General features: G+C 43.8%; 1 protein-coding gene across 1 annotated transcript in view; it reads right to left on the minus strand.

Moving 5' to 3' along the window:
* Positions 1-4,212: 4,212 nt before the first annotated feature.
* Positions 4,213-21,274, minus strand: part of LOC140213997 (phosphate-regulating neutral endopeptidase PHEX-like) — a 136,809-nt gene continuing 119,747 nt past the window's right edge. Inside the window, exons 7-9 of the mRNA XM_072285213.1 lie at positions 6,617-6,721; positions 6,438-6,514; positions 4,213-4,454 (exon numbers count right to left, since the gene is read on the minus strand). Coding sequence (XP_072141314.1) covers positions 4,349-4,454; positions 6,438-6,514; positions 6,617-6,721 — 288 coding nt within the window. The 3' untranslated portion in view covers positions 4,213-4,348. The remainder of the gene's footprint in view (positions 4,455-6,437; positions 6,515-6,616; positions 6,722-21,274) is intronic.

Here is a 21,274-nt window from a genome sequence, read left to right on the forward strand (position 1 = left end):
GAGTTGACAGCTCCCCGTACCAAGAACACGTACCTTCACAGAATGCAGGGTGTATCTTACTGAGTATTTGTAGGTGTAGATATGTGTTAGTCTGTACACAGCGCCAATCATTTGCCTGTTCTCCCGTAATGATGGGGTGCGAGTGGCTGCATTTCTCTCTCTCTTTTTCCTAGTTTTCGAAGGTGTCGTGTGGGTCAATGAGGTTTTCTTGAAAGAACCACTAGTGCTCGGATGCTGATTGCTCGATCAATTCGGTCCGCCCTCTCATTTCCCTCGAGTCGAGAGTGCGCCGGGCACCAAATTGCCGCGTTGTGCAATTCTGTGAATTTTGTGTGGCACGGTACCCCTCATGAACGAACAGCATGCTGCCTTAGAGTCCATCACAGCCAATGCAGATTGTTTCGTTTGCGTCGGCATCTCGAAAGGCCAGTGCTATGGCTGCTGCCTCCACGGTGCAGATTGAAGGGTTCCGAATGGAGGTTATTATCGCAGTGGACCGATTGCAGGCCACTATTGTGAGTTTGTTTGTTGCCACTTACACACATGTGTAGTATTTGTCCGGATTTGTTTCATATATCTTTTGTAAAGCCTTTGATTGTGCTTTTCTTCTGCTTTGGTGGTGTTCCGTGCTCATATTCTTTGGGATTGGTTAAACTAGAATATTCTCTCGTTTTTCTGGGCAGCAAAACTGTTTTTTCCCAGTCATACTGCACTTTCAGGGGATATCTCACCTTTTGCAACAGGGTGTTTCCTTGTTCTGTCGCATTCAGACGTTCTCTCTGTGGCGTGACCACTGCCGTGGCATGTTCTTCATATGTGTTGTGAATACCAAGAGCCTCCAGCTTCTTGGCGCTTGCGTTTTTGGGAGCCCAGCTACCCTGATGCTGGAGCTTACTTTAGTCATTTCAACCTTATTTAGTTTTTCAAAGGGGAGGCTATAGGTAACCCTGCTAATAACGAATGCTTGCACAAGTCGACCGCCTCCGCTTCTTGGAAGCCTTCTTGTTGTGTATTGACTCTGTGGATCATTCAAGTCACATTCCTTGTTCTTTGTTTTAATGTTTCTAGCATGTGTGATGCACTGCCGTTGTCTAGGTACAAAGACTCAGAATACATTCAGGTATGTGGACACGAAAACCAAGAAACAAGAAAAAGAATTGAGATTGTCTAGGTGCTTTTGTTTAATGGAGTGAAACGTAACTAAAGTCGAAGTATGCATTCACACGACATCTGCACATGAACATGTCACTAAAATACATCAACGCCTGACCAAGCAGACCAATTCGCAGGACTCATTTAATTTATTACATTTATCCTTTTGAGCACTGGTCGAATGTGCAATACATGACTATGAAAGCGCAGTTTGGGTCTGCATACAGAAAAAAAATTTATGCTGTAGCTGCCTGGAACTGTGATTCGTAATGCAGTCTGCATAGAAAATTTGGTACAAGAAAGTGCTGGTACATATTTCCTAGTGAATATGCATGCAGTTTGAAGCTTATTTCACAAAACTGATAAAATGAATATAATTGTGTGCACACACTGCGTGCCTCCATTTGTAACAGAAACAGGCTGGCTGTTCGCATTGTGCACGCTGCATAACAGTAATTTGCCACCTTAAAAATAGGATTGCTGTGACACAAATCCCTGTCAAAACCTATATCGACACTTAGGGTGAAATGCTTAGCAAACACACCTGATGACGAAAATCCAACACTTTTTGACCCGCCATGGTTGCTATAAGTGTCCTTGGCGTTGTGCTGAGTATTAAGCACGAGGTCGCAGGATCAAATCCTGGCCATGGTGGCTGCACTTCGATACGGGGGTGTGCAGAACACCCGCGTGCCGTGCATTAAAGAACTGTGCACAGTAAAGAAACCGAAGAGGTCAATATTAATCCGATGTCCCCAATAGCAGCGTGCCTCATAATCAGATCGTGGTTCTGGCACGTAAAACACGAGAAATTGAAAAAAAAAGGAAATGTTTCTTTTTGTGCGACACTAGCTCTTTGAGTTTTCTTGAGCGGACTGATGGTTCTCAACACCGCGACTAAAAGGCCTGAGCATTATGCGCATAGCGCAATGGGTACGCGCCGTACTCACCACCGCCGCTGAATATATAAGGCCGCGTGAAACATGAGGCAACTGGGCAAACGGTAATCCGAAACGCACCGTTTCCAAAGCAGTCGACACCTTACGCGCTCCGATTTTGTGAGGTCTGTGGGTGAAGTATCACTAGTCGTTTTCATATAGTGGCGCAGTAGAGAATGCCCGAGCACAGCCGCGCGAACCACAAAAGTATTGTGGTACACAGATCACGACAAGGCGATGGCTATACGGTGACCCATCACCGCCGTGCTGCGCAGTGGCTCAGATAGTTATTATTGTGATGCTCCACAGTAGGCTAAACGCTCTCTGATGGCCGCCGAAATTCTCTCGTAAGCACGCATACAGGCACACACGCAGAACTACAAAGAGCAATACAGTAGCCGTCACCGGCGCCGACGACAGTGGCGCTTTGCGGACTTTGCCTTCAGTTTCACTTTTACTTGATGGGAAAAGGAACAGAAGCGAGGACATTCTGCGGCCGAAGCCGTCGAAGTTTTGCATGGTCCCGCTTCTGAAGTCAGGTGCCGACCGGGGGTTCTGGCAGTGCGACAGGACGTTTTGGTCGACGAGATAAACTATTCGTTAATTATATTGCCTTAAATAAGTTGGCTTGCATTCTGGAAATGTATAAATTGCAGAAATAAAAAAAGAAAAAGAACCAAAGACAATATATATCTCCTTTCTAGTTTCCTTCTCACAGATGTGTAAAATAAAATAATGCATAAAATAAGAAATACAGCTCTGTTTGCGCCAAAGGGTGTCCTTCATTTTCTAAACTTCCTCTTAAAAAGGGTGTAGAATTCAGGTTGTTCCTCCTTCTTTCATCCCCTTTTTGCGAAGGATCGAAACGGAGGAGGCTGAACATTTCTACACCCTTGTAAGGGAGCACGGTTTTCAGGCACGTAGCCTAAGGGAGGTGACATACCTTAAAATGCCCTTTTCGGCTCATTTCCGTTTACAGTGCAAGATGCGACTCAAAGGGTGTAATTTTGCATAAGAGTGCGGATTGTGCGCTGGAACCTGGTAGAATATGGCTGATCATTTCGTTTTCTGCGCGGCCGACGGTACGATACGGTACGATACGGGAATGAGCAGAGGAAACGGAAGTTCGTAACTTTTGACTACGGCGGGGAGTGAAACGAAGACTTACAGGGATTCGGTTTATAGAGTTTAGTAATTCTGTAAACTTTATATGGCATGGGAAGCACGGATCAGACGAATAACAATGTAACAATAGTGAATTAACAAATTACACCTTCAATGATTAAGTGAAGTCAATAGTCATAGTGAGTGACATTGGTAGCCGTGCATTTTAAGTAGACGTTTTTGTGCGTGTGACCTTGGTTCTGGCTGGCTGCGATCGAAGCTCCTTCAAGAGGGAAGGCGCACGGTATTTGGATACAAATTGCAGCTCTTTTCGATGGGCAGTGTGCAGCGGTGTAATACTTTGCAGACACGATCGTCACTGGATGATGCGTTGTGCTTGTCTGTTCGAAATGACCTAGGGGTCCTTTAGGATGGGTTAGGGCGAATCATCCGAGCAGCTTTGCCGCATCAAGTTCATTATAGTTTTCAGTGCGAATCGACGTACGAAAATTAGACGATGCATGTTATTTTTTGTGCAGAGATTCTCTCTATCGTTCACACACACGCACACACACACACACACACACACACACACACACACACACACACACACACACACACGTTTTATCACAATTCAAAATCATGCTACGGGCTAGACATCTTTAGATAAAAGGTAATGTCATAGGTGGTCCGTACAACAGGTGAAATACCTATATATAGTAGAGTAAATAGCTAATACCTCACTGACGACTTATGAATCTTGCAGTAGATAAAAGTAGAGGGCAACGAATTAGGCGTTCGACTTATTTTGCCAAAAAATGGCCTACAGCGCCACATGTCCTATCACTAAGCTACATATATGAATAATTGGAGTAAACAGGAAAGCACCTACTTGCTAGAAGCAGCGTCGTACGAAGGCATGGTGTCCTTAAAATTGTTGCAATATTTGTGATTCTAGTTTATTGGTGGCAAGGTGCCAAGAAGGAGCAAGAACTCATTAAGCTATAAACCTTGCGCATTCATAGTGTTTATTTATTTAACTTTACAAAATGGTTTATTGATTAGTGCTTGTGGTGTCGTCTTGTCTCGTATCCCGTCTACGTTTTGCGCTCTTTACACAAGGTATATTCATGCTGTTGTTGTCCAATTCCCTTTCACCATAAAGAGCAGGTTTCATTTTTGTACGGGTGCATTGGGGAGCCAAGTGAACAGTTGAACGCCTTACCAAATTCGTCCAAATTTTTCAAGGGCACGTTCACCCTAAAAATAAGTAGCAGATACGTGTCATGAAGTTGTAAGCAAAGACAAGGGATCGGTATTGTTAAACACGATATCAATTCCTGTACAAAACAGTTTAATGAAAATATAATCACACTTCTGTACATGTCATTAGTACCTTATTGAATTTTTTCGAATAGAAATTTGCTGATGTAATCATGTAGAACTGTAATTTTAAGCTTACTTGTGTGTCGCTTAAGAGATAACGCCAGGAGAGACTACCTCGGCTGCAATGTTTCCTTAGTTAACTGGCTTAGTTGCACTGATGAGAGTCAGCATATTTATAGCAAATAAGTAAGCGTTCAGACTTCATTTTAATGTAATATCGCTTTACTAAAAAAGAAAAAATTACAATTCTTTTTCTGTACCAACGGAACCATTTCTTATTTTGTATGTTACTTGGAAGCGTCCATGAAAAGTAAAAGCAATCTCTGAAATTTGCCTAATTTAATCATTTTTTACATTGCCAGACCGCAAAGACTACGAAGCAGCATTTTCGTCACTTGCGATTCAGCAGTGAAAAATTATGAGGCTTTCTTGGAGACAAATGAATGTCTATTACTCATACCAACTTCTGGACACACATTTCGTTCTGCGAATTATTGTTCGCGTTATAGTGGCACATATCTGTCAATTTTGTTTCTGCGTCCTCATAGCCACACTGAGCATGTTTCAAATTGTTCACATCACTTGGCCTCTAAAGGTATCATAAGGTTACGGGTCAACTGGGAACGCGATGAATTCGTCACATAAGGCAATTTGCTGCGAGGAATTAAGCCTATTACATCGCAGCACCTTTGTATAAAAGCCAAACAGTTTGCCCGCATATCATGCACCAAAAATTCGCCTTTACAATATGTTGCCCTAATTCCGTCAATTAGAGCGTCAAAATGATGTCCTCGTTTTCTGTAGTTATCAAAGGAGGCCCATGAATACTGTTGAGGTAAAGAATTCACAGTAATACTTGATTGGAGGCGTCGAATAAAAGGCATCCGGGTGTTTGGATAGCTCCTCAGCGACTTTGACATCTCTTATCTTAATACCGTCGACTAGCCACTAAACGGGGGATACTATAGAGAAACGGTGATCGGGGAGAGTATCAGATAATCTCATTTAGACGAATAGCTGTAGGTTCTACTTGACGGGCACAGCGCACCATCGTCCTGAGTCTTGTTATACTGCGCGTAAGAACACTAATCGGTCACCATTGTTTCACGGCGAAACTATGCAGCTTATGTAACACCGATAACCCGGCTACAACCTGCTTTGCTTCAGCGACACGCCTCGCAAATGGCGATGACGAAATCCAGGTAAATGGCAAACATACGTTGCTGCCAACTGTACGGCGATGACATAGTGAACGAAAGTGTCTGAAGAAAACTGCAGCCAAAACGAATACGTTGGCCAAAATTTCCTTGAAAAAACTGATCGATATATGTGGTCAAAATGTTCAAACACGTTTCGTAACGTACTTTGCGGAAATCAAACCAAAGAACAGAAAAGGGGAAACCTATGAATGTTTAGACAGCAAGGGCACTTCGGGGATGTAGGTCGACTAGTTTCTTTCCTGCAACGCTTATTTCTAAATAATGGCATAATAAAGCAACTTAGCTGTTACAGTCAGCAGAGAATGAATAGGATGGATTGTTAAGCGCTTTCTGTATTCAGTGTGGTCCTCTGCAGCGCCCAAAGAGTTAAAGAAATACATATTCTGAAAATTTGCTGACTCTTTCTTCGGTGCATCGTACACTAATGAAAGGAAACGCTAAACGTTTAGGCCATATACGCTACAATAATTTCATGTGATGAGGTACGACTGTTAATAATTTGCATAATGCAAGGTGTCTCGAGAAAGGTCATGACTTCGCTCTCATTTTCCTTTCATTGCAAATTCTGTGAAAAAAAGGCAACAAGACCTGTGAACCACGCACAAACCTTTTCTGACTAGATAAATTTTCATCTTACCTTTTTTGCGGAGAGCTGAATTTTACTTTCCTTATATCTTCGTTGAGCGAATACTTGTCTGCTATTTTGCACATAGTCTGTGGAAATAACGCGAAAGCAATGGCAGGTATTACAAGAGTAAATTAGGAGTTTTTTCTCATGTAAAATATAATTTGTTTGTCCAAAGTCAGACAACCTACCATAGCGCGCAAAATGAAGAACAGCTGCATTCCGTCGAATGTTTCTAGATCTTTTAAATGAGTGTCTTGTCCTGCACATTCTTCTTCAAGTACTTTGGTATATGCCTGGAAATAAAAAGAAGAGAATGGTGTAATTAGGCCTTTCACCAAAAGCGTGCCCCTTTAAGTCCACCTCTAAGTAATGTAGCAGTAGTATGATTTGACTTTAGTTCACTTTATCCAGCGTAAAGAATAAACCATCGTTAACTACAGTGGTAGCTGGCGGCAAAAATAAACAAATTGCATAGAATATGTCAGGATACTTATAAAAGTATAGCCGGAATGTACGGCCATTTTCATAGTTCACTGTGCCAGCATTAAGGGGTAGCTTCCTTGTGCAGCTCTGCTGATTACTTTAAGGTCTTGTGCAACCACACTTATGGTTTCGTGCTTTGTTTCGGCTGGTCTGTAGACTTTTACAGAGTCTACCATAATGACTCTTCCTAGGAAAACATCAAGGCGAGGCGAATTTGGGTAAAGGGATTGATGTTGATTTGCGCCAGCATTTCAAATATAGGTGGCATGAACAACCGCATAGTTTTTTGTCAGATATTTTTTTAAAAAGCGAAAACAAGAAGTATGGAGGTCAGAATACGCAACTGTGCGCAATTATCGATAACCGCAATTGACCAATAACGAAGAGCTCTGTTTTATACATAACTACGTATGGCTCACTATTTCCCCCTAGCGTGGACATATCTTTTTTTCTGATAACTTATGCAGGTATCGTCTTGTACATTGTGAGTTTCAGTTTTTGAAAATACATTTCTGAATTCTCATCTATTAGGCCTAAAATTTAAAGGTCGCATTCAAATATCCTCAAACTGCAAATGCCATCCCATTCGCATTTTGACGTTGTGAGCCTCACACTTCACATGCGCAAACCACACGACTTTCCTGCCTTAGTGGTCAAAAAGTGCAACATGTAGCTTAGCGTAACATGGTTGTTTAATAATAATTTTACGTCCAGATTAAGTTTTTTGACATGGCCTAAGGAAAAAGAATTGATGCTCCAAAACAACAACGATGCCAGTGTGGACTTATTCATGTGCTGCTGTTGCCTCGCGCTTCACCTTAATATAAAATCAAACGGCATATAATGAAACGCAGTTAACTTTTTTTTTTTTTGCTTCTTGCACGACGTGAAGCGAATGGCTAGCAGGAAGGCTCCGTTGTAATGTCGGTAACGACAAAACACGCACCTTCAACATTTCAGAGCCATTTGGGAGAGCTAATAATTCGAACTGCTTTCAGCTCAAGAACTGAAATGCTAAATTTTATTTTTGTAACATTGCTTGGCCATTTCACAACGAAGCTGTTGGCCTCTTGTTCGTCGGCATTTTTCGTGGCCCGGTCCGGAAGCAAATATGTGGGGTGAATCTAGGCGGGAGTGCTGGGCCAGGAGCAGTGTCTAGTACCCCAGTAGGGCAGAGGCTTCAAACAGTCAGTAAAGTTAGCAGTGCATACAACCTTTGGAATCGCGCAGACAACATACAGACCAGCATACGTCTCAATAATGAACAACCACAAAACAATCACCCGAACCACATAATTGATAAGACGCTCCTGATAACAATGCGAACCACGCAGCGCAAATATTACTGTTGTGGAAGCTGCCGCACCGACGACGTGGGAAGTGACGTCCATAACCTTTTGAATATAAAAGAACCAGCCTAGCAACTGATTTCAGTGCTGTTGTAGCACCGCTACGTGTGGTGGCGTGTTGGCAAATATACCATTGCTCCCATTAGTACCATTACTGTAAACTACCACCGCTGCGATTAGTCTTATAGAATTGCATGCCCCCCTCAGCAGTTGTGGTGGTGGTTTTCAGCAGCTTCGCTGGACATTCACTTATGCAGGGCCCAGATGGTGAGTCGATTTCTTTAGCACAACCTATTCTTGCGATGCATTTACAGTTATAGTGGACCACTTTATTATAATAAACTGAGTACTTATTTGTCTTTTCTTCACAAATATCTGGAGAAGAGGAAACCGTCTTATTCAGAGCTACTGCATTATTATTAAAGCCGTATGAAGCAGGTTTCCCAAATTCGATAGTGCATAAAAACTGCTTTATGAATAGAACAATATTGTGCATCAAAAGCTGTTCTATACAAAATGAGCACGTGTAACAGTTTGATGTTACGTTTTATAAGCGTACGAACGTTAGCTATAACTTATAGATTGTTACACTTCTCACAAGTCGAATATATATGGCAGGGTTATTCCCGCGAGGCATTTTTGATACTCACTTTGAAAGCTGTCTGCAGGCCAGTGTTGTCAGCAAGGTCTTCGTTCAAGGTTTTGCTGCAGTGGACGTGACATCGTTTTGAATTATATTTACTTTTCTGCAATGGAAGTTATGTATTATACCTCCAGCGTACACGGAGTTGTCTTGACTCATAACAATCGCGTCTCTGCATTTGAAGTTCTGTGTTAAACCCACAGTCGATAGTGCTAGCGGGGTGTGGTACTGGGGTACTTTCTTTTGTACAAACACACGCCTTATGTGTCGCCTTTAAAGAAATGATTCTGAGGACACCTGAGCGCTTCCTATGAGTTGGGAATGCGACAGCATTAATGTCCACGTGAATGCCACTGATGGGTCCTTCAAGCTTTGCTTTGCGATGAATGTTTTCTAGTTTTGCTGCGGGGTGGGATTTCGAGTTTTCGATTAAACTGACGCGCGTAATCTTTTTTGTGCACTTCCTACGTTAGCATGCTGGGTGTAGATCGTAATCCTTTGTGAGATAATGCCGAGAAATCAAGGACACCGCATGCCACCGACCTCCTGTGGGGGACAAGAAGCAGCAGACTGAGGCAGTAGGAGCTTGCGCAAAGGCCAGCAGGCGCGCACAGCAGCTAAACCTAAAGCCCCTCCATCTACGCGCCACCGCCGCTTTCTTAAGTAGCGACAACCTTTGTTGTGCGCCGCCTTTTTCCCTCACACCAAATCCGGTTCCGGTATTTCCGGTTCCCGCAATTCCGGTTCCGGCATTTCCGGTTTAAAAATTTCTGGTTCCGGCGTTTCCGCTTCCTGGAGTTGCGCTGCGGGAATTTCCGCTTTGACTGCTGTTAGACGATGTTGAGACGCCCGCGCGTGCTTAGCAGAGCTGTGGCAGTCACCATAAGAATAATGAAAAGGGGCATGCTGTTGTATTCCGCTGAAGTAGTAGTTCGCAGACACAGTTTTCCAAATGCACGAAAAACGGCAGTGGTCTCCAAGCGCCCAGGCACTACATTCCACTGTACGTTGTCGCTCGTGGCACAACCCGTCGCAGGTTGACGCGATGCCGCGAACACGAGAAGATCGCTGTTTACAATAGGCGGTGGTTCTTGGATGGAATCGCATTCAGAGTTTAAACCGCAGCTGGTGCAATTAAAGCCTCTCCATCGACGTGAAAGTAAACAGCGCTAAAAAAACACAGCGTCACTTCCATTCGGAACAAGAAGCTGCAGATACGTAAGTTTCGCTTGACGCCGGAAGCTAAGGGGGTGAGTGTGAGAGGAGCGTGGAGGAGAAGAGCAGGTTGGCGGTATTTAACCTGGTCGGCGGAAACGTGTAGGGAGGGGTTTTAGCTAAACCCAGAGCGGTGACAGAGAAAGAGATACAGACTGCGTGCCGGCTTTCCAGAGCGAGTCAGCGGCACCCGCACACGCGCGTCACGCGACAGCCTCGACGACGACAATCCGTCTCGCCCCGCAGTGTCACGCCGCCGTATCTGCGCCGCCGAGGCGCTCTGGTGACGTGGTGTCATGGCGATACCCTCCCCCTTCGCTGAACACCATGCACGCTAACGCAGCACCAGGTGTTCCATTTCGCCGGCTCAGCTCCGTCGAAGCACGCACGCGACGTGACGTCGCAGCCAATGGGAATTTAGCTGAGTTTAGCTAGGACCGACGCTTTATCGCTCAATGTGCCATTTGATGCTCTGCTATCAAAACAAGATGATTAATAAATTAGTTGGGTTTTACATGTTAAGGCAGCTTAGCTAAGTTTTTCAAAAGCAATGAGATAATCAAGGTCACCTCAGTCTTCGACGAACGATAAAAGTCAAATTTCCGCCCGAAAGGCGAAGCATTCACTGCGACAGTAACACTCGCTGTCAAAACGTTGGCGTGTTGAAGAGTGGCCCACACGTAAGCATGAACACATCTCCCTGAAAGGTCAGGAACACTCGCTGTGAAAACGTTGGCGTGATGAAAAGCGGCAACAGCAGCGCGCAAATTCCCCTTCGTGCTACCTGTCACTTCAACGCGAAGGACGTGCGCGAGATGTCAGCGCACAGGCTAGCCTTCGACCCGAGCGAAGATTACCTCCGATACGACGCGCGCGACCTCCATAACTACGGTGGAATGTGAAATGCTCACAAACCTCCTCCCATCACCCCCTTCCCCTTTGGCATGTGAGGAGACGGCGCGCTCACTTGCCGCCTTCCTCCATCGCGAGCGCGAGAAAACACCGCTGCATCAAGGCACTGCACTTTGCAGCTCACCCTCGCAAGCTTTTTCTCGCACCTGCAGCATAAGGCATGCTGCCGCAATGTTATCGCACTTGGTATTTATGCAAAAGATCATGTTGGTGTCGACGCTGACGGTAGAAATTCGCCTAGTGTCCACATTATTGCTATCGCAATAAAACATTAATGCTTAGACAAAGCATGCGCAGGACACAGGATATTTTATGAAACTGTTGATGTTACAATCTATCAGCAAAATCATAGCAAGTATATTATAGCGGGCAATAGAAGAAGTGTTGCAAGCTAAGAAAATTGAGAATGGAAACAATCAAACTATGCCTTAATATGCATCGATATTTCTTTTTCGGCTAAGGAATCTATACCGGTAACATTTGGAGCTTAGCTTTGTACGGGCGGGGGTAAGGGAGAGGGGAGGAGGGGGGCAGGGTAGATGTTATTCCCGGCATGGGTTGTTTAGTGGCTAAGGGATCTGCTGTTTAGCATTAGGCCACGGCAGCAGCGAGCACATTCCTGTTGACGGCACGTAAAAACAAGTTGTGTATGTTGTTTTTATACTGAATATTCATTGCTTGCCGGAAATGAATGATGCTCAACCTTAGTATGTCCGTACTAGTCCGCGATCGACTAAAGATAAACGTCAGAATTTATATTTCTTTCTTCGAACACCGTTTCTGTTGCCATTAGGTTATTTAATACAGGATATTGCTATGCCTGCGGAATTGAAAACTGCTGTTGTACGCACCTGTAATTAAAATATTTCGCAATAGTTCTAGTGGCCTTCTTGCAAAGTTTTCAATAAGTGTATACATCAGAATGTCAAAGGCATAAATAGTAAATACTTACGTCTGCTTCAGCACTCGTAATTTGGTTGTAATTGTCGTCAAATTTCTAGAACAAATTTGTTTTACATTATGAGTGTTCGTGATATCACACAATGGGTGCACCTTAAAATGCGTGTAAATTTATTTTAACCAAGAACATAAACTTTTATAATGAGGCTACTTGTCTTATTCGTTATACTACATGGTGTCTTATGAGACGTGGAGAACAAACGCACTACAAGAGCTAGCTTTCAAGTGGCGACATCTCCTACATGTAATGACACTGGCAGTGAATAATATATACATGTATGCAACATGTTTCCATAAAAACTAAGTCATCTACAAAATATGTATGCTCAAATAAAAGCACGGTTCCTTCTGAGTCGCGCCATCAGCGGTATCGACAACGAGGTGATGGGTGATACGTGGTAATTCGTTTTCGTTAAAACAATAGTTACTTATAACGTATAAAATTTTTATTTCAGCAGCGTCATAGGGATTGGGAATTTTCAACGAGCGCTTGGTAAAAGCAATACGAATTTTGGATCTTCGAAAATTCGGTTATCCAAAAAAATGCGGCATGTGAAACAAAGAGTCTAAGAGCGCCCTCAAGCAAACTAAAGCCGAAAGCACACGCATAGCTTCACCCTTCGTGGCTACGTTTCTGCTAACGTCACACAGTGGCGGGAAGACAGTGCGCTACCGTTCCATCAGCATAGCGCGCCTTCGATAATGTGCATCGGCGAACCAATGGTTCCAAAGTAGCACGGCTGAGGTACAAATGCAGCACCACACCATGTATGTGTGAAATGATATGTGCGCTCATTACACTACTCGATATATAACATAGGTAGTAAATGAGTTCACAAATTATGCGTCAAGTACTGCCAACTTAATGGTCATGGCCTTGAAACATATTCATTTCTCTAGCCCAGAATTGCTAAGGCGGCACATTTTATATTACTACAAATCTTTGTAAATTGCTCTCGTACGAACAATCAAATAAATTGATTTAATAACACTCTAATTTTAGCAAACCTATCACCAACTTTGGAGTGAATACTATAAACAACGGCGATTGTGCTGCTATAATACATCTATAATAGATTTATTTCTGTATTCGAATACATCAAGCTAAATAAATCTTTAAACAATTTCTCATAGATACTTTAAGATATGTATATCATTTCACAAGGGCAGACCCATAATTTCTGGCGAGCAGAGTCGTCAATCGCCAAAGACACATTACTTTAAGTAAGATGTGCATAAATATTTGCCGTTATTAAAATATTTAGAATTAGTAATACACATCTTTGAAGTCACCGCAGTTTACCTAACAATAAAACAGTGAGGTTCTCACCAGAAGCAGTTCTTTGTTAACCGCCTTGTATTGTTGCTCGAAGCAAGAAGTTTTGTTCTTAAACAATTCCACGGAACCTTTTATGAGCTTTTCATACTTAATCCTTAGTCTTGAGATGTCACCTAGAACAAAGAATAGATTCTAAGGTGCTCTATACACGAATACGTTGATTTGCACGTTTACACATCTATGGTTTTGATGACGAGTATGGTATTTAGGGTTTTAAGGCGCAAGGGCTATAAAGGGCATCCAACGTTAATTCAACCAAATGGTAAAAATATCCAAATGTAAAGTAGCTGGGCAGAACCAAGCTAATGATGTTTGTCGTCGCTTGGAGATACAAAGGTTATTTTCTGTGTTCCTCCTAGTTAGTTATTTAGTTTGAATTACTTATTCCCTTTCTCAAATATTATAATTAGATGAAAGTTTCCATGAGAAAATTTACAGCAACATGAAAAACTCCCGATACAGCTTTCTGTTGCTCTATACGTGCTACGTAAATCCGCTTTTCTAAGTCTGAGAGAATCCCCGAATGCACGAAATATTGCCACGCGACTGGCCGCTCTAAGCGCTTTGCCTGTATTCACGGCCTTGTTTCATTGTTGGAAAAACAGTTTTATGTAGCATGTACTGAGCAACAGAAAGCTGTCCCGTGAGTTTTTCATGTTGCTCTGCAATATTCTCAGTGGCACTTTTCATGTAATTATAATATTTATGAATTTATATCATTAAGACTTATTGTGTAATTAGGCGGAATGCCAAAAATAACCTGAGCTACTCCAAGGGACGGCGAGCAACATTACCTTGCAACTGTCCAGCTACGTGGCATTTGAACATTTTAGAGCGCAGCTGTTAGGCGGCCGTTCCTGCAGCGAGCGTCGGCATAACCGAGCGAACGAGCGCAGCATAAGCATGAAAGAACGAACGCAGAGCGCGGGTGAAATACAGCGACGGGGAAGAGAGGGCGAGGAGGGAAGCGGAGGAGGAGGGTGCGACGAAAGCGTGAGAAGAAAAGCCTAGTGCCGAGCATGGCGCGCTTAGCGGCGACGATGGATACGAGATGGCTCCACAGTAGCGCGTGTCGTCTGTATGGAAACGAAGCGCTGCATGAGTGGAGGTCTGTCTGCAGCGGCTGCTGTGAAACGCGCCTACGCGTCGCGATTAGTGAGGCAGTGGCGCAACACACAGCTCGGTTTGCAACGTGCTGCATGAGACAAATTGTCCACGTCCAGCCAATATGTCGCGAAATGAAAACATGTATACAGCTGCAATCAAACTTCGCAACAGGACCTATTGTAATCGTATGCGAATTTTTAAACCTTTGGCTCAAGTTACGCAGGACATGCAGTATATTGAAGCCTAACATTAAATTTCACACAATAAACAAGCTGTATTTTCAGATGCCTGAGCTTTCCATTTTTTTCCATTTATTTGCCCTAAAGGCACAGCTTGGGCATTACATAGGGGGGGGGGAGCACAGTTAATATACAAAGGTATAAGGCAACGTGCATGTAAGTCGAATATCCTTATATGAAGTCGTACACACTATGCAACCTTTACATCACTTCTCATTCGGCAACATCATACGCCAATAATTCTTACATTATACAAACAATAATCTTACATCCTCTGACATCTGAAAAAATGCAGGAAGAAATGTTACTGTTATTAATTTCCGAATGTTTCATTAAGTGCTTGTTTGAATATAACATGGTCAGTTATTTCGGCTATATTACTTGGGAGATGATTCCATTCTGAAATGGCTAAGTGCAGACATGAAAACTGCAATAGTTTAGTACGTGCAAATGGTTGTTCAATCTTAATTTCGTGATCAATTCTTGGGAATTTCCTTTTGACTGGTAAGACGTGTGCCTGAGAGAAGATATTTGGGTGATGAAAAAGCTGATGGGAGAAAGTTAGCCGAGATATCTTTCTTTTAGTCTACAATGGGATGAGTCCTAGGTCATGCTTTATTTTGGTGATGCTTGAATGTTGTGAATAGTTACCTGTAAGAAATCGCGCTGCCTTGTTCTGCAGAGATTCTAATTTGTTAATAAGATGCGTTTGGTGCGGGTTCCATATAAATGAGGCATACTCAAGCTTTGAACGCAGTACGGTGGTATATGAAAGAAGCTTGGTATCACTATTAGCCTGACCAAGTGTTCGACGAATCAAGCTAAGAGATTTGCATGCAACCCGCCGTGGTTGCTCAGTGGCTATGGTGTTAGGCTGCTGAGCACAAGGTCGTGGGATCGAATCCCGGCCACGGCGGCCGCATTTCGATGGGGGCGATATGTGAAAACACTCGTGTACTTAGATTTAGGTGCATGTTAAAGAACCCCAGGTGGCCGAAATTTCCGGAGTCCTCCACTACGGCGTGCCTCATAATCAGAAAGTGGTTTTGGCATGTAAAACCCCATAATTTTATTTAAGATTTGCATGCAGCGGAAACAATACAACCCACATGATTATGCCAAGACAAAGTCGGAGAAAGAAGAACACCTATGATATTTAAATGATTCCGCAGTTTCTAGAGCCTCACCATTAAGAAAGTATGTGTGTTTCGTAATTTCACTGCAAGTAGTAAATCTCATAAGTTTAGCTTTCGAGGTATTTACGCTCATTTTCCAGTCTGAACAACATCTTTCAATCCTGTTCAACTCATTATGTAATTTATCACAGACAGCCTTACATATCAATGGCCGATACAGAACGCAGTCGTCGGCATATAACCGGTTTTCCGAGTGTATACCATAATGATGATGATGATGATGGAAACGTTTTATTGAAAGGAAAAGGGGAAGGGAGTTAGGAGAAGGGTGGTCAGATTCTTATTCCGGAATTCCGTTGGGTAAGGCCGCCGCCCTAGCTCTTTCCACGAGGGCTCGCTGGTTGTTCAGGGTTGAGCCGGACAGGGCTGCCTCCCATCCTTCCCACGTTGGTGGTTTTATAGTTTCTAAGGCACTATTATCCTGGCAGCCCCATACCATATGGTACAAATCTGCTTTCTGCCCGCAGAATTTACACTCGGCCGAAAAGGATTGCGGCTCAATAGCATTTAGCTTGACTGGGTTATTAAATGACATGGTTTGTAATCTTCGTACATGACATTCTTCTGATTTATCTAATCCCTTAGTCGGGCCCGGGTATTTTCGTCACGATAAGCGCAAGTGATGTAATACGTCTGCATAAGTTATTAATGGCACTGGGAAGTCCGAGTTTTCGGGGAGGGAGGAGGAGGCACCCCGGGGGAGAAAAACTCGGGTGGCAGCGTGTGCACACTCATTTCACTCTACACCCACGTGACCTGGCACCCACATCAGCTCTTTGCGCGAAGCGAAGACCCCAGATTGTGTGAGGATCCCGCAAGCTATCGGTGCAATTCGGCGCCGCGTGTAATTTCTATATGCAGTTTGCAAGTCTGTAATGATGTAATCGGAACTAGGATGCGAAGCCGCCATGGCGATCGCCACCTCTTCCAATTCTGCAATTTCCCAGTGCTGAACAGAAAGTCCATTGACCGTCTGCCCTTGATGCACCACCCACCCTGATGAATATCATTTATATAAATTAAATATAGAGTGGGTCCCAAAACGGAACGTTGAGGCACACCGGACTGAACAGGCTGAAATGACGAACGGATATTATTAATTGCGACAGCTTGTCGTATTTCGTCAACGTTAATCAGCTTCATTTTATATATGGGGCGGTTATGAGCCACACGGTCAAAGGCTTTAGCAAAATCTATAAATATGGTGTCAGTTTGTGTAAGTTCGTGAAGGTTAAAGTGAATGTCTGTAGTTAGTTGAAGAAGCTGGGATTCACATGACTGACCTCGTTGAAAACCATGCTGGTTTGCAAATAGAATGTGGTTTCTAGCCATGTACTGCCTGCATGATTTGAGAAGATAACACGTGTTCAAATATTTTGCATACAACAGAGGTAAGGGATATAGGCCTATAGTTTGTTGGCTTGTTTTTGTCGCCCAACTTTAAAACGCTTTATAAAGTGTTTTATTCTAACACAAGCATAAATAGTTCCATTCCTGATAGCATATTACTCAAATATAGTAGGGCTGGATGGGCGCATATATATTGGTGGCTAAGACACTTTTTTTTTCTGGTATTTTCCGGTGGAGAATTCTGCGGTCCGGGATTTGAATCACGGTCCTCTTGCACGGGAGGCGGATACTGTACCGTCCGCGCAGGAGTTAAATTTAAAATAAATTGTGGGCTTTTACGTGACAAAAACCACTTTCTGATTATGAGGCACGCCGTAGTGGAGGACTCCGGAAATTTCGTCCACCTGGGGTTCTTTAACGTGCACCTAAATCTAAGTACACGGGTGTTTTCGCATTTCGCTCCATCGAAATGCGGCCGCCGTGGCCGGGATCCGATCCCGCGACCTCGTTCTCAGCAGTCTAGCACCATAGCCACTGAGTAACCACGGCGGGTCCCGCAGGAGTTGTACGCCTCATTTAATATACAGTGGTGCCCTATTTGATCAGTCAAGGTGTACCAATCTGAGCTCGGATATACCGCACGGATGGCACTCGGCTAGAGAACCTGGTATTTATGACCTGCACATGTGAGGCCATACATATTTGAAGATATATATCTTTCTTTTTTTTTATTTTAGGAGGGTTCCCGTACAGTGATAAAATAAAGGAAAAGACATTAAAAGAAAGAAAAAAAAGAAAGAAAAAGGGGCGAAAAAAAAAAGGAACATAAGAGGCGATTTGAACTCGTAACCCTTCGATGTTGCCCGAAAAGATAGCTCAGTCGGTTGGTTCGTCAGGCCCCAGGCTACTTTCAAGCGCCACAGCTCCTGCTCCGAGCCTCACACTTACGTGGAAAGGGACTCATCTTGTCCGCGATAGTGGTTGGAAGGCATACTTTCTTGGAAAAATGGCTGCCCGAGGAGAAGAGCGAACTCGCGCGGCTTTAGAGACAAGGAAAACTGCCTTAAAATATTTAGACTTGAGGGAAAGCTTCGTTAAGAAACTATAACACGGCAATCAGAACTCGAATACGACGAGAGAAATTATTGAGACGTGGAAAATTTCCTTGAAATAAATATGGTTTGCGAGACAAATGCTTGTAAGTATTGAACCTCTTAAAAGATGAGGGGAAATTTGCGCTCACCGAGAGGGCATCGTCTATACTACGAGAGCTATGGCTGATAGTTCTCTCTCTCTCTCTCTATATATATATATATATATATACATATTCATCTCATCTATGGGATTGTATGCGCGCGCTGTTGCTTTGTCTCTGCGTGTAGTAGTTAAGAGAGCCAGTTTAAGGGCGGAGAAGAAGGAAGGAAAGGAAAGCAAAAACTGCAGCGCCGTGGTTTTAAAGCGCACCCGTGGTAGAGAAACGGAAGGCGATATAAGCATGCGTAGCCATGATACGCACACGACAAACTGCCTTAAAATATTTAGACTTGAGGGAAAGCTTCGGTAACAAACGATAACACGGCAATCAGCACTCGAATATAATTATAACCCTAATATTAATTGTAAATATTCATCTCATCTATGGGATCTAATGTGCGCGCTGTTGCTTTGTCTCTGCGTGTAGTAGTTAAGAGAGCCAGTTTAAGGGCGGAGAAGAAGGAAGGGAAGGAAAGTCTATGAAGCAAAATTGCAGCGCCGTGGTTTTAAAGCGCACCCGTGGTAGAGAAACGGAAGGCGATATAAGCGTGCGTGGCCATGATACGCACACGACAAACTGCCTTAAAATATTTAGACTTGAGGGAAAGCTTCGTTAACAAACTATAACACGGCAATCAGAACTCGACTACGACGAGAGAAATTATTGAGACGTGGAAAATTTCCTTGAAATAAATATGGTTTGCGAGACAAATGCTTGTCAGTATTGAACCTCTTAAAAGATGAGGGGAAATTTGCGCTCACCGAGAGGGCATCGTCCGTACGAGACCACCACAAGGCACCTTACTGAGACGTGGGGAGCTTCGCGGCCGGAACGAAGCCTCCCGTCCCCGCCGGCCAAGAGGGGGAAACGCGCTTTCCGATCGCTCAAGGTTGCGCGGACATAGTGTAACTCTAGCGTATAGGAGAAGCTTAACCAGGTGCTATGGCGGCACGCATAGCGTGGGAAGCTAGCCGCCAGAATAACAATCTCAAGGACTGCTGCTGACGAGGACGAAATACCTTCGTGTAATTATAATAACCCTAATAGGACTTCTTTCGAAAGAAAAAGAAAAAAAGAAAAAAGAAAAAAAGAAAAAAGAAAAAAAAGGACAAAAAAACCGTGTGTTGAGAAAATTGCACAAACAGGCCTGGAGTGCGGCCTGATCCCGGGGACCAGAACCGGTAACGCACTCTCTCACCAGAGCAGGATTGGCCACCCTGGTGCAGTACCTGGCCACAACCTCCTATATGAACACAACAATCAAACCCCGGCCCACAGTCCCCAGCAGCTGCGAAGCAACTGACCACGGCGGCGGTCAGACCTGCGACGCTGCAGAGGGTGCTAAGAATGCCTGGCTCCGGACAGGCTGCCATTGGAATATGAACCTGGCAACGTTTAACGCTAGAACGTTATCTAGTGAGGCGAGTCTAGCAGTGCTATTGGAGGAATTAGAGGGCAGTAAATGGGATATAATAGGGCTCAGTGAAGTTAGGAGGCCAAAAGAAGCATATACAGTACTAAAAAGCGGGCACATCTTGTGCTACCGGGGCTTAGCAGAGAGACGAGAACTAGGAGTCGGATTCCTGATTAATAAGAACATAGCTGGTAACATACAGAAATTCTATAGCATTAACGAGAGGGTGGCATGTCTTGTTGTGAAACTTAATAAGAGGTACAAAATGAAGGTTATACAGGTCTACGCCCCTACATCTAGTCATGATGACCAGGAAGTCGAAAGCTTCTATGAAGACGTGGAATCGGCGATGGGTAAAGTCAAAACAAAATACAGTATACTGATGGGCGATTTCAATGCCAGGGTAGGCAAGAAGCAGGCCGGAGACAAGTCAGTGGGGGAATATGGCATAGGCTCTAGGAATAGCAGAGGAGAGTTATTAGTAGAGTTTGCAGAACAGAATAATATGCGGATAATGAATACCTTTTTCCGCAAGCGGGTTAGCCGAAAGTGGACATGGAGGAGCCCGAATGGTGAGACTAGAAATGAAATCGACTTTATACTCTGCGCGAACCCTGGCATCATACAAGATGTAGACGTGCTCGGCAAGGTGCGCTGCAGTGACCATAGGATGGTAAGAACTCGAATTAGCCTTGACTTGAGGAGGGAACGGAAGAAACTGGTACATAAGAAACCAATCAATGAGTTAGCGGTAAGAGGGAAACTAGAGGAATTCCGGATCAAGCTACAGAACAGGTATTCGGCTTTAACCCAGGAAGAGGACCATAGTGTTGAAGCAATGAACGACAATCTTATGGGCATCATTAAGGAGTGCGCAATAGAAGTCGGTGGTAACGCCGTTAAACAGGAAACCCGTAAGCTATCGCAGGAGACGAAAGATCTGATCAAGAAACGCCAATGTATGAAAGCCTCTAACCCTACAGCTAGAATAGAACTGGCAGAACTTTCTAAGTTAATCAACAAGCGTAAGACAGCGGACATAAGGAAGTATAATATGGATAGAATTGAACAGGCTCTCAGGAACGGAGGAAGCCTAAAAGCAGTACAGAAGAAACTAGGAATAGGCAAGAATCAGATGTGTGCGTTAAGAGACACAGCCGGCAATATCGTTACTAATAAGGATGAGATAGTTCAAGTGGCTGAAGAGTTTTATAGAGATTTATACAGTACCAGTAACACCCACGACGATAAGGTGAGAGAGAATAGTCTAGAGGAACTTGAAATCCCACAAGTAACACCGGAAGAGGTAAAGAACGCCTTGGGAGCTATGCAAAGGGGGAAGGCAGCTGGGGAGGATCAGGTAACAGCAGATTTGTTGAAGGAT

Source organism: Dermacentor andersoni, chromosome 11, assembly GCF_023375885.2.
Source record: "Dermacentor andersoni chromosome 11, qqDerAnde1_hic_scaffold, whole genome shotgun sequence".
Classification (NCBI taxonomy): domain Eukaryota; kingdom Metazoa; phylum Arthropoda; class Arachnida; order Ixodida; family Ixodidae; genus Dermacentor; species Dermacentor andersoni.